The sequence below is a fragment of the Carettochelys insculpta genome, chromosome 8, assembly GCF_033958435.1.
Source record: "Carettochelys insculpta isolate YL-2023 chromosome 8, ASM3395843v1, whole genome shotgun sequence".
In the NCBI taxonomy this organism is placed as follows: Eukaryota; Metazoa; Chordata; order Testudines; family Carettochelyidae; genus Carettochelys; species Carettochelys insculpta.
This window is the reverse complement of record NC_134144.1, coordinates 73,430,150-73,443,720: the sequence shown is the minus strand read 5'-3', so window position 1 is coordinate 73,443,720 and position 13,571 is coordinate 73,430,150. Positions and strand designations below refer to the sequence as shown.

The window sequence follows — 13,571 nt, the reverse complement described above, 5'->3', positions numbered from 1 at the left end:
GGGGCTGGCAGAGGAACTTTTGTGGCTGGTTTGATTTGCTTTATTGAGAAGGAAATTACAGCCTGGTTTGAAGCAGCTCACCCAGCACTGGTTCCCTCAGCGGCGCCCAGAACCCCTTGTAATATTACAGCCTGAGCTTATAGCAAAACCTGCTGGGATTCAAGAGGGATGACACCCAAGTTCCAGCAGTTAACTCTGCAGCCCTCCAGAGCAGGCCAGAGTCACCGGGCACCACTCAAGCAGCTGGGCTCGAACTCTCCGCTCAGGTCCAAGGCTGGACCTGGAGAGGGGATCCTCGTTTCTCCCACGTGCCCGCATTAACCCTTCCACGCACCCTTCAGCCCAGCCCGCCGGGTGGCCTCGGGGGCAGATGGGAAGGGTGGAGCTGCCCCACGTCAGGGCTGAGCTGAGCGCCAGTCCTGGGGCACTAGCAGGGAACCGGACTGTAACGGCAGGCGCAGGCAGGGCGTGGGTGCCGTGAGGCAGTGGTACAACTACACGGGGAGGTTTCCCAGTTCACTTCTGCTTTGCACCTTTGCTGCTGCTCCTCTGCGCACGGAAAGCCCAGTAAAACGGCCGGGCTGGTTTATTGGCATTTAAAAACTAAGCACAACATGCAACAGACTGCAAAAAAGAGACTGTGCGCCCAGCCCAACTCCCCACGCTGGCAGCGGACGCAGGCGACTCGAACCTGCCTTCTGGCCCATTCCACACCCCCTGCCTCCAGGGCTGCCTGGCTCAGCTAAAGCCTCACAGTTCGGACGTGGTAGCGGCAATCTAGTTCCAAGGGTAAGAAAAAAGGGAGCAGGGTAAAGAGACACGGAATAAATCCTCACCTCGCACTTCATCTCTCATACTGCGCTTCCGCGGCCCCGCCCAGCCAGCCGCCTCCCCAGCCACCTGGGAGCTCCCCAGCCGCCCTCAGGCAGTGACCCCGGGGGCTCCTTCTACGTTCAGGACAGGACTCGGGGCACAATTCTTAGCCCTGCTGCTGGGGTGTCCCAGGCCACACCCTGGGGCAGCCGTTTCTCCCAGGAATTGCATCTCATACACACATGCGCCCAGGTGAGCTATGGGCCGAGTTAGTGGATTTACACAGCTCTTCCACGTGTACACACAAACAGCCCAGAGCTCACTCGTGCACACGCGTGTGAACACACACACGCAAAGTAGCTGGCCCGGGGGAGTGGAAAGGAACCAGATCACTTCGACCCACTACCTCCACAGTGCACTCCCTTTTTCCAGCTGCTCTCCAGAGAAACCCGCCCTGCAGCCTCCTATGCTGCCACCTCAAAGCACGTGTCTGCAGGGAACCCCGCAGGCAGCCTCCTGGACCCTTAGGGTGTTGGGTGGGGTGAATCCGCCTGTGAGCCAGGGCCCCATTTCCTGAACATCCAAGCCCAAAGCCCTCCCGGGAGAGAGAGCTCGGTGGTTTGAGCGCTGGCCTGCCAAAGCCAGAGTTGTGAGCTCAGCCCTTGAGGGGGGCCTGTAGGGATCTGGAGCAAATAGGTTTAATGGTGCTCGGCCCTGCCTGGACTTGCTGACCTCCTGAGGTCCCTTGCAGCTCTATGAGACGTGTGTGCAGCAAAGGGAACCCGGTGCATTGCGTGGGGGGGCAGATTTCCCTTGCACGCTGCAGCTGGTGAACTCATTGGCACAAGACAGCCATGAGACCAGGGTGGTAGGAGAAGGCAGGGCACGAGGAAAGCCAAAACTTCCCATTATTTAGTTACTTCAGACTCAGACCCCACAAAACCCCGCCGGTGCCCCTGGGGGCCTCGCCTTGGCTATACAGCAGGTGAGGGGGTGGCAGCAGGCGGTGGGGGGGGCCACTTTCCTTCAGACCCCTCCCTAGGGAGAGCACCTCCATATTGCATCTGCTAGCGCCCAGGACTCTTCTGAGAAGCAGCCAGCGCTGGTCTGGTCTGGGCTTGGGGGTCTCCCTTAGAACCCCCCAAAGTCACCCTGTCACCTGCCCGGTGGCTGTTCCCCCGGCTTACGGGGTCCATGGATTCTTTTCTGGCCCCTCCGGTGGCAGGTTTGGTGACTAGACGGATCCCCTCCCATGGGGATCAAAGCAGCCTGGCCCCCAAAGCCAATGGTAACAGCCACCCATGGGCCCAGGGCTCCCCCCTGTCCCCCCAGTGCATCCACACTGGCTTCTGCTCTAATGGGGCTGGTCCAGCCCAAGAGAACTCCCACGCTAGCTTCCACTGCGGCTGGCCGAGCCGGGGACCCCGTCTCTATCACAGCCAGGCCCAGAAGACGAGGGGAGAACCCCGTCAGTTTGGGGAGAACACGTCCTGGGAGGAACTCGGCAGGCCGACAGGCACTTGGGGCCTGAGACGCATGACGGGGGTGCTCATTTCGCACCCCACCCCGGAACAGCCGCTGTTCTCAGCTCCGGGAATGGCTGGTCCTTGGCCAGCAGCCCAGGGGCCCTGGCTCACCCTTGCTCCCTGCTGGGGCAGCTGTGCCCATCCCCAGTCAGCAAGGAGGACGCCCAGCGCCTGCTGGGTTCTTCCATCCACGCCGAGCTGGCGTCTGTGCTTCTGTTGTGGCGTGTCCTAGTCTTCCCCAGCCAGCAGGCCAGGGCTCCCCCAGGAGTCAGCGGTGCCCCACAAAGGGCCCCCCAGGACAGGATGCAGCAGAAAGAGCCAATAGACCAGCGGTGGTGCTGCCCACATGCCAGGGTGCCCGGCGCGGCTCAGAACTGGGCTCTGCGCACTGGGATCTGCAGCATTGAAGATCAGGTGCCCCTCGCAGGCTAATCCCTGCAGCTGCTGCAGGGCCGGCACCGGCCAGCACCCCAGGGAAAACTCCTTGGAAAGCCTGTCCCGGTCCCTTTCCAATGGCCGGCCCCCAGCTCCTCCCCAGCAGCAGTCACAGCTCAGCCGCAGGCTGGCAGGGCCCCAGGTCAAATCAGACCCCTGCTGGCGGTGGTCGAGCAGGTGTCAGCCTGGGTCTTAGTGCCCCCCCTTCGCATTCTTCCTTCCTCTGGCAAGGACGCACTTTGCAGACGATCCCTCTCGGCACCAGCTGACCCCCATCTTTACCCCCAGGGCCAAGATGGGGGGGTTTCTGCCTCACCAGCCTGGCCCAGGGCCTTGGCGTTGCGGGGGGGCGGGCGAAATCCTTTGATAGTCAGATGCTCCCCAACCCCCGCAGGGAAGGCCACCCTCCTCTGAGAGGCGGCTCAGGGGGTGGAGCCCTCCCGCCACAGGGCTAGTTGGCTTTGTAGAGGTCCTTGCGGCGCCGCACCTCCCTCAGCACCCGCGCCCGGAAGCTGTCCCAGTCCTCGTCGCTCAGCGGCTGCAGCCCCAGGGCCCGGTGCAGCTCCCGGCAGTGGGTCCGCAGGAAGGGGTTGTATTCCTTCTCCTCTCCGATGGTGGAGGGGCACTGGGAAGGAGAGAGGAGATGGATCAGCAGACGCAGAGCAGACTGCAGCCCAAGCAGAGCAGACTGCAGCCACCCATTCACCCCATGCACAGGCTACAACGCAGGGACACCGGGGCATCTCTAGGGGCTGCTCTTCCATACCACACAGGGACACACTCCATGCTATAACCCCAGGTGCCGCATGGAGCCTCCATTTTGCCCAGCCTGCCTGCGTCCAAACCCACAACGTAAATGGACCTAGAGACAGGCTCCAAGGAACCAGCGTCAAACCTCCTTTTCCTTTACGATTTGGATCGTGGTCAGCCTGCGCTCTCCATGGTACCATTACTGAAATGCAGCTGCCTCTGGGGAGGGGGTGGCAGCCATACAGAACTGCAGCAGCCCACCCCAGCAGGGGTCCAACGGGAGCCAGGGAGGGGGAATGGAACGAGTCAGGTACACAGTGCAGAGCTGTTCTGCCCCAAGAGTGGCCCAGTAGACCAGGGCCAAGACACAGTAAGGGGGTGCAGTGAGGGGGTTTGGGGGAGCTGAAATTGAAGGAGGGCCCCTGGCTCCTGCTAGTCAAGCTTGGCCCTTGGACCGCTGGCTCTTCCAGGTGGCTGGCGCCGAGGCAAGGGGGTCGTAAGCTGCAGCACTCAGCCGGCCCCAGAGAGCCGCTCTCCTGGCCTTGCCAAGGCCCCCGACACCCTCTGGGTTCCTGTGGGGCAGGTGAGTTCAAATCAGCCTGCTCCCCACTCTGCCGCCAGGCGAGGAGGCTGCTGGACCACAGCTGCGTGGGGTTCCAGCCAGGCGTTTCCCAGCCCTGGCCAGGGGCAGAGAGATGGGGAGGGCTGGGAAGGAGGAACTGGGCCCCTGCGAGTGGCACCTTCCCCGGCCGCCAAGGCCCAACCCAGGCTCCCCTGGTACCCACCGTGCTCCTCTTCTCCACCCGCTGCTGAGTCACCCACTGCAGCTTCTGCGCCAGCGCCGGGTTCTCCTGCTCCAGCAGGCTGGCGAACATCAGGCACTCCAGCGCGTACTCGTGGCCTGGGGGAGCTCCGGTCAGAGCAGGGCCTGCCCAGGCGCCCGGCAGGGAGCCTGGCAGCTTGGGCTCAGCCCGGCTCTGCTGACCTGGCACAAGACTTCGGCCCCTCTCCGGACTTCCCACCCGCCCCCAGCTCACCCGGCTGCGCTCCTGACCTGCCCGCCGTGTCCAGCACGGGCGAGGAGCACCAGGCTCCCGCTGACAGCCCGGCATTGCTCTGGCTCCAGGCTGGCACACGGCCAGGAGACAGCTCCCTCCCCTCCCCTGCAGGCCACGGCACAACCCTCCCCACGGCACGCAGGTGCTGAATGCAGCCAGGCTGGGAGCCTCAGCCGAGACCCCTCGCCTCCTGGAGCTGGGCCGAGCCCCCCCACAAACTCACGGCACTGAAATCCAGGCTGCGCTCCCACCCCAGCAGCTCGGCAGACTCTGCGCTGCCCACCTGCCTCACCTCCTGCAGCTCCACCTGGCGGGGAGCCTCACCTGGCCAGAGCAGCGTGTCCTCTGCCAGCTCGGCCGCGGCGTCCAGCGAGGCCAGCATGGTTTCTGACGTCCCCTCGAATATCCGCCCTGCAAGGCGGAGGGAGGGAAGGGGCTTGGTGCAGGCAGGGGACTGTGGACCAGCCCTTGGAGCATCCGGGGCACCCTGGCACAGCTCTGTCCCGCAGGCGCTGGCATTGCCGCGGGGTGGGCACAGGGCCAGCCCCTCCCCCAGCCACGTCTTGTCACTCACCGTCCCCCCGACGGGGGCGTTTACAACCTCCGCCCCAGGGCAGGGTCTCGCCACCTCCGTTCCAGCACCGCCCAGGCGACCTCCGGCTGCACAGAGCACCCACAAGTGGCCCCAGCTCCCCGGGGATAACAGACTCACGACTGCCACCCGGGGAAGCAGCCCCCCTAGACCCAGGGCAGAGTCTCCTCTGGGGCTGGAGAGCCCAGTTTTGTCCCCGATGCCAACCCAGAGTGGGCTGGGCCAGAGGGAGGTTGGAGGAGGAGGGCACCACATGACAATGGACGGCCAGTCAGTCGCTGAAAGAAAACCGCCCAGACCCTGCTCTTTCCCAGCACTGAAATGCAGCCAACTCTGGGGAGGAACAGGACAGCTTAGGGAAGCCCGAGCTCACGCCAACCACATGGTGCTCATCCTGAAGGTGGGGGAACAGACGATTTTGGGGGCTGGGGCCTCCCTGTCCCACCCGCGAGCGCAGGGCCTATAGACAGAGCCCAAGAGGCCCAGCTCACCACAGCCCGAGAGGAAGAGGAGGTCTCCGGAGAAGAAGCAGGCCGGCCCCTCGAAGGGCTTCCCATCCAGCACGTAGGCCATGTGCCCCACCGTGTGGCCAGGGGTTAAGAGCGCCTTGAAGCACAGCTGCCCCACGGTGACGATCTCCTGATCCGCGAGGGGGCTGCGGGGGGCAGGGGAAGCTCGGTGAGGGGTCGGGCTGATCGCGCGCAGCCTGGGCTGACTGGGGTACATCCCAGCCCCTCCTGGGAGCAGGCAGCCACCGCAACAGCCAGGCCAGCAGCAACCATCCCCGTGGCTGTGGATGGCCCATGTGTGACATGAGTTTGGCAGGGCTCAGCCCGGCTGCCTCTACCCCACAGGGCAGTAACGGGGCAGAAAGAGCAGAGAAGCTGGCTGTGGAGGAGCAGCATGGAACCTGCTCCGCCCCTGGCGCCGGGGGGCAGAGGAGGGAGGGGGAAGGACCCAGCACTGCTTACTTGGTGAGCTCGGCGACAGCGTCGCAGGCGCTGCCATAGACCTTGCAGGAGCCGTGACGCTGGCGCAGCGCCGAGTTACCCCCACTGTGATCCCTGCGCGAGAGGGGGAGAGAGACCGTGAGCGCCCCTCCCCCCCACGTCCCCCCCAGCTGAGCCCCCCCCGCCCCTGGTGATCCCTGTGCGAGAGACACCGTGAGCCCCCCCAGTACCTGCTCCCCAGCTCAGCCCCCCTTCTGCTGGTGACCCCTGTGCAAGAGACACCGTGAGCCCCCCAGTACCCGTCCCCCAGCTGAGCCCCCCTTCCCCTGGTGATCCCCATGCAAGCGGGGGAGAGAGACCGTGAGCCCTCCCAGTACCTGTCCCCCAGCTGAGCCCCCCGCTTCCCCTGGTGATCCCTGTGCAAGACAGAGACAATGTGACCCCCTCCCCACTGTGATCCCCATGCAAGCGGGGGAGAGACACCGTGAGCCCCCCAGTACCCATCCCCCAGCTGAGCCCCCCCTTCCCCTGGTGATCCCTGTGCAAGACAGAGACAATGTGACCCCCTGCACTGTGATCGCTGCGCAAGCGGGGGAGAGAGACCGTGAGCGCCCCCAGTACCCGTCCCCCAGCTGAGCCCCCCCTTCCCCTGGTGATCCCTGTGCAAGACAGAGACAATGTGACCCCCTGCACTGTGATCCCCATGCAAGCGGGGGAGAGAGACCGTGAGCGCCCCCAGTACCCGTCCCCCAGCTGAGCCCCCCCTTCCCCTGGTGATCCCTGTGCAAGACAGAGACAATGTGACCCCCTGCACTGTGATCCCCATGCAAGCGGGGGAGAGAGACCGTGAGCGCCCCCACCCCCCCCAGCCCCCGGTGATCCCTGCACAAAACAGGCTGTTAGCTCCCCTGACCGGGATGTCCCTGTGCCCCCCGTAGCAATCCCCTCCCCCACTCCCCTAACCAATGCCTATTCCCCCTCCCCCCATACCGATCCCCCTCCCCCGAACCAATCCCTCCCTGTTCCAAACCCTCCACAACTGAGGTGTCGCCCACACCCCGCCCAGCTGGCTCCCATCCGAGCCCGGTGTCCGGAAGTCCCTCCCGATGCCCGTACCCGCAGCCAGTGCGTGCTGGGTCCCCTCCACACCCCCCCTTTTTAAGGGGGAACTTGGGGCTCTCCCAGGCAGCCACAGGCCCCCCCACCTTCTCCCACAGCTGACAACCCCCTCCGGGCTACCCGGGGTGCAGACCGTCTGCCTGCTCCCCCCCAGTCCCCAGTGAGAGCCCACCCCCGACCCAGCCTTTCCCCTGGGGAGCCCTTAGGGTCTGTCCCTGCCAGCCCCTCGGGTTACTCACTGTCCCCCCTTCCTGCTCCCAACCAGTATCCCGCTGCCCCTCCACCCATGGGGGTGGGGTGTCAACAGCCCCATTGCTAGGTGCCCCCAGCAGGAACAGCCACGGCACAAGGCCAGAGGGGAGATGGGGGGGGCATCCCCCTGCCAGGCGCGGGGGACCACAGGCTGCTGGCCAGGGACCCACACCAGCAGTCCTGCAGTGGCCAGAAGATAGAGCCTGTCAGGACCCCTGCAGCCCCCTCTGCCAGAGCAGGGCAGTTCCCTGCTGGGGCCCCACCCCAGCCGCAGCCGCCCCCCGGGCGCTCACATTCTCCCCACTGCCCCCGGCCTGCCTGGCCTGCTCTGGCTCAGGGCCGCTTCCTCTCCCCCCCAACCCCCGGCACAGCGCCCACCACTAGGTCTCAGTTTCTCCCGCTGGTGCGATTCGCACGGGCCACCGTGCGCATCAAACCGCCCAGTCTGCATGCGGCTGCAAAAGATTAGCGGGTGCCCCCCAGCCGCCCTTCCGGAGGAGCTGCAAGTGCCGGGAGAGATAAGCCAGGCCCCAGCAGCAAACTTGGCTTGCTCAGCCCCTGCCCCGAGCTCAAAGCCGCGAGGCCCCGGGGACGGCGGGGGGGCTGGTCAGGGTCAGGGCCGAGGCCCCCAGGGTTGCAGGGGGCTGCGGCATTTGGCCAGAGGAGGGCTGGGGAGGGGAGAGCCCAGGCCCTGGCCCAGCCCGGCTGCCCACATGGGGAGTCTCTGAAGAGGTGGGGGCTGGGGGACGAAAACAGCAGCTGTTCGGGGAGCCCCGTCCTGCCCCGGGGCAGAGGCCGTGGGGTGCAGGTTCGGCTTGGCCCTGTGCTGCAGCCAAGCGAGGTGGCCCCAGGACCGAGGCTCCCTAGCCGGCCACCAGCTCGGGCAACGGAGAGCGGAACAGCTCCCGGGCTGCACCCTGGACGGGAGACGCCGTGGGGAGGCGGGAGCCAGGCCAGGCACCAGCCCCAGCTGCAGGCCGCAGCCAGAGGCCAGGGAGGAAAGAAGGAAGGAAGGAAGGGAGAGCCCTGGGCACAGCGCCTGCAGCTAACAAGGGTCTGGCAGGGCAGGGCAGGGGCACGGCTGGCTGCCTCGGCCCAGGCCCTGCCCGTCGCTTCCGCAGTGCAACGACCTGCCCCCCAGCACAGACCCCCCGGGCAACGACCTGCCCCCCAGCACAGCCCCCCAGGGCAACGACCTGCCCCCCAGAACAGCCCCCCCCAGCACAGCCCCCCCGGGCAATGACCTGCCCCCCAGCACAGCCCCCCCAGCACAGCCCCCCAGGGCAACGACCTGCCCCCCCGCCCCACAGCCCCCCCAGCACCACTCCACAGGGCAACAACCTGCCCCCCCCACACCCCAGGGCAACGACCTGCCCCCCGCCCCACAGCACCGCCCCACAGGGCAATGACCTGCCCCCCCACCCCCTTACTCCCTGGCTCCCCCCATGCTTGGCCTCCCCCCGGGCAACGACCTGCCGAGGCAGGAAGTCCCCCAGCTCCGGGGCCCCAGCGCAGCCCCTTACCAGTGTTTGTGGGTGCACAGGATGGCCTGTAGCGTCACCCCCTCCTGCTCGATGGCAGCCTGGGAGAAGAGAGAGCATGCCAGCCCCAGCCCCAGCCCCCGCCCCTCGGGGCAAAGGGAAGGGAGCCGCATCCATCGCTGGGGGGCACAGGCGGGGGAGCAGCCTCCCAGCCCCTCCCCCAACCCCCACCCACGATTGACTCAGGCCCAGACCTGGCTGGGAAGCAGCCGATACCGGGGCCGCCGGGCTCCCCCCAGCTGCGCCCCACCCCCACCCGCTCCGTGCAAAGCGGGGACTCGAACCCAGGCCAGGCCAAGCAGAATGCAACCCCCAGGCTTCCCCCCGGCAGCACTCAGCCCCGCCAGCCCGTTCGGGGGCCGGGCGCCCGTTCCCTGCCCACGGGGCTGGCCCACCCCCCTGGTGCAGTCACCCCCAGGGAGACCCTGGCTCAGGGACACGAGGACAGCTGCACGGGGCCACTGCGAGGGTCCGGCTCACCCAGGGGCCTGTGGCCCTCCCGGGGGGGGGACACCTCCCCCAGCCCACCACTGGCCCTGCCCCATCTCCACTATGGCTCCGTCCCACCCCTGCACCAACTCCCCCAGCCCCCGCCCCCCCCGCCCCACTGCGCCCCTTGCCCAAGCAAAGCAGCCTAGGGGATTACCAGGGGCCGTCTAGGGCAGCGCAGACCCGCTCACCGCAGCGGTGGGAACCCAGCGGCCTGGCCTCACGCTGCTGGGCCCCCCCCCGAGCCCAGCTCCCAGCCACATCACCAGGGAGCACAGCAGCGTCACTCTGCTTCCCACAGCTCCTGCCACCGCTGGGGGCCTGACCCCCGCTGCAGCCCCAGGGCCCCCGGTAACCCCCAGGATCACCAAGCACAGGGCCCAGGGCGCCTGCACCATCCTACGGCCAGTCCCAGCGACTGACAGTGCCGGGGCTCTCAGAGCAGGGGGCCGCTGCCCCCCACAGCTTCGCCAACAGCCTCTGCTGGACTGGGAACTGCCCGAGCTCCTGGGGGACCTGGCAACATCCCCCAGCCGGGAGTCCTGCAGGCCGCCTGTGGGGCGTGAAGACAGCTGCCCTTGGCTTTGCCTGTCACCCACCGCCTGGTCCTCTCCTGGGCTGACCCCCGGGCGCTGCGTACAGACCACCACCTCCCTCGGCGCTTCCTCCCCGCCAGGTGCGGGCCCCCAGGTCTCTCTCCCACCCTCTCGTGCCTCAACCAAGGGGCCCAGGCTTGGCACTCACGCCAGACGCGGAAGCGGTCTGTCTCCCCTTCCCAGACGGGGTGATGAGACCTGGTGTAGGACCCCAGGTGGGGGTGTAGCAGAGGCTGCTATCACAGCATGACCAGAGCCTCAGTCTCATCAGGCACCCCTTTGCTAGTCGCTCCTAAATCCCTTCGGCCCGTGGTGCACACCAAGCTGGCGTTTTCAGGACCTCCCCGCCACCGGGACTCTCAGAGCTCCTCCTGGAGCGCTAACAGCTAAGCCGGCCCCCAGCGCTTTGGCTGTACCATTGGGTGGCCTTGTCTTTGCCCTTATGGACAGTGAAATTCGGCCGCGCGGGGGCTGGCCGGTGTGGGGAGAGCCCTGGGAAGCCCAGGACAGACCGAAGAGTTCAGCTCTCTGGGATAAATGTGCAGGGTCTGCAAATTGTGCCACCTCACTGTTATCTTCAACTCGACCAAGCCCTTTCCTGCCTGGGGAGCCGGGGACCCTACAAGCTGTTTAACCAGCAGCACAGACTTTCAGAGCCACCTGGACAAGCCTCCCATCCTGTCAGGCACCTGGGTGCGTGTGGGGGGGAGAGTTTGCTCCCGAGCCTCCGTGTGCCAGATCACACCGGCGCAGGAGCTGCAGGCACAGCTGTTAGCAAGCCCAGGGCTGGTCTGTGAGCAGAGCTGGACCCGCACCCAGCTGCGGCGTGGCAGCGAAAGCGACCAGACCCTCGGCTCTCTGCTGCAGGATGCCTCTCGGCCCGCGCTCTGGCGGGGTCAGGCCGGCAGCTGGGAAATTCTGGGAAAACCCAACCAGGCGCCGTGCAGGCTGCACCCCGCGTGTAGCACCGTTTCCCCCCCCGGGGCTGCTCTGTCTGAGTCTCCACCGGGGTGTGTGGGGCTGTGCCAGGCTCCAGCGCAGGTCCCACCCAAAGCACGTTCCCTGGCTCCTGCTGCCAACATTGGCCCAGGCAGGCAGGGGTTAAAAAGCCAGGCGCAGGAGGCTCAGGCGTTGCTCAGCAAGTCTAAACAAGACTCGAGACACGCCAGCCCCTCAGCCTGCCAGGGGCCCTGCAGCCACGGCCCCCACCTGGCTCTGTAACGGGTTTGGAGCCTGGCACGTCCCGGCAGCCTACATGGGGCAGCTGCCACCAAGGGGGGCAGTGCAGCAACAGGCTGGCAGGCACCAGCTGGCTTGTACTGACCACCCTGGGTACCGCCCAGCACAGGGGACAGAGCAAGGGGCGGGGGGGGGGGTGCCGACCGACCAGCTGATGCTGTCTCCTGCCACGAGGGACGGCCAAGGGATAAGCAAGCTCTCTGTAAAGCAGGCAGTAACCAGACAGTGCAGGCGCCATTGGCCGCTGCTGGGAAGAACCCAAACTGTGTCATGCGCCCTATAGCGTTAAGACCTAGAAGGGATTCTCCTTCGCGCTCCGCACCCAGGGAAGCAGCGTCTCACGCCAGCTGTGAAGTATTCAGCGGCCAGGGCCTGCAGCCTGGGGACAGGCACAGAAACTGGGACCCACCGCCGTCCTGGGGGCCCCTGCTCCCTGCCACCCCGCTGCAGTTTGGGGGTGGGGTCAACCCCGGAGCAGAGGGGGGCAAACAGTCACAGAGGGGGCTCTGTTGGCAGAGGGGTACTTCAGGAGTGGGGAGTTGTCACCCCCAACAAGGCGGGGCTGCACTTCCTTTCTGTGCCCGACCCCGTAGCACCCCCTCCCTCCCCTCGTGTGCACAGGGGTTTCCCATCTCCACAGCCTCTGGGACCCTTCCCTGCAGTCACTAGTGACAGCCAAGTCTCCAGCAGCTCTGGCACAAACTGGCCGGCCGGCCGGTCGCACAAAGGGCTCGCAGCCTCCGGCAGCAGGGAGAAGGGGGCTGGGCTGCTGGCCGCAGGGCAGTGCCGGAGCCAGGGCTGGCTCTCCCTTGCAGCCAGGCTGGGGGCCTGATCTCTGTCTGATGCCACTGGCCCATGTGCCAGGGCGGGGGAGACAGGCAGCCCAGCAGGCAGTGCTCGGAGCTGCTGGGAGCAGGAGCTGCAGGCCGGAGGGGAGAGAGATGGGGTGAGCAGGCAGAAGCGGGTGGTTCAGGAACTAGCCCCCTCCCAGCCCCATGGCCATCGGGCTCCCTGACCAGACCTGCGATCGTCCCCAAGCAGGGTGGCGGTGCGGGGAGGGGTCTTGGCTGCCTTCACCTCCCTACCCTGCTCCTGGGCAGCTCAGTGGATTGCTCCCCTGGCCAATTTCGCAGGCTGGCGAGCAGGCGCAGGTCCCAGTGGGGCAGGAGAGGAGATGCCCACGTCATGCCCCCCGGGGAGGAGCTCTCACCTGCACGGCCAGGGGGTCTGAGGGATCTACCACAGCAGCAGTGTTGGAGCAGGTGTCGATGACCAGGTAGCTGTAGTTGTTGGATAACACTGGGATCGGCAGGATCTTTACGCCTGCGGCAACAGGGCAGACAAGCAGCTCACAAGGGGACTCGGGGCCAGAGCCTCAAACCTCCAGGCAGTCCCCCGGGTCCAGGGCTGAGCAGCTCAGACTGAGACCCTGCATTCCCTGTCAGTGGAGTGCTCAGGCGCCCAGGAGAGAGTCCAGTGCCACCCGGCTGGCACGAGGCCGGACTACAACCGCGGGAACACGGCTCTGCCCCTCCAGGCTCGTCCCGATGCGAGCAGGCCAAGGCAGCAGAAGTGGAGTTTAGTCAGACAAAGCCCGAGTTACTGTGGGAGCAGCGCAGGAATCAGGGGCTCTGCTCTGCATGGCCAGATAAGAACCCAGGCCGCAGCCCAACCCCAGCCTGGAGCCGCCCGTCAGCGTAACCACCCCGCACCCCAGCCGGGGGAACTCTGCTCCTGCAGCACCGAAGCACACGGCTCCTCCACTCGAGCAGGAACTCCACTAGCTGGCAGCTGTAGTAAATGCATCCTCCTTTGTGCACCAGCTGCTGGAGGCTGGGAGAGACCCGCCCTCTCACAGCCCAGGGCGCTACCTCGGCTCCCTGGAGGCGTGGGGCTGACCGAGACCAGGCTCCAGAAGCCAGCGGAAGGGGGGGCTGAGGCAGCCCCAGAAGCAGCCAGGACTCACCTCTGAACATGAGGGGCTGGGGGACGGAGTGGCCATGTGGGTACCGCTCCCGGGCCTTCTTCACCTGCCGCTTGTAGAAGAGGTAGCCCAGCCTGGTGCGGGCGTAGAGGCTGTACCTGGGGAGACAACCGGGAGAGCACCCAGTGAGAGGGGCAGCGACAGGTCTCCCTCCTCCTCCTCCTCCTCCTCCTCCCCTGGGGCCAGTAACCGAGCCCCTCCCCTGCCCCCGTCCAGGTGGCAGGCAA

General features: G+C 66.4%; 1 protein-coding gene across 1 annotated transcript in view; it reads right to left on the bottom strand.

Moving 5' to 3' along the window:
• Nucleotides 1–13,571, bottom strand: part of LOC142016957 (putative thioesterase PNKD) — a 29,096-nt gene continuing 15,525 nt past the window's right edge. The window contains exons 2-9 of the mRNA XM_075001474.1: nt 13,327–13,442; nt 12,571–12,683; nt 9,019–9,077; nt 6,146–6,238; nt 5,666–5,829; nt 4,907–4,993; nt 4,310–4,425; nt 1–3,399 (exon numbers count right to left, since the gene is read on the bottom strand). Coding sequence (XP_074857575.1) covers nt 3,226–3,399; nt 4,310–4,425; nt 4,907–4,993; nt 5,666–5,829; nt 6,146–6,238; nt 9,019–9,077; nt 12,571–12,683; nt 13,327–13,442 — 922 coding nt within the window. The 3' untranslated portion in view covers nt 1–3,225. The remainder of the gene's footprint in view (nt 3,400–4,309; nt 4,426–4,906; nt 4,994–5,665; nt 5,830–6,145; nt 6,239–9,018; nt 9,078–12,570; nt 12,684–13,326; nt 13,443–13,571) is intronic.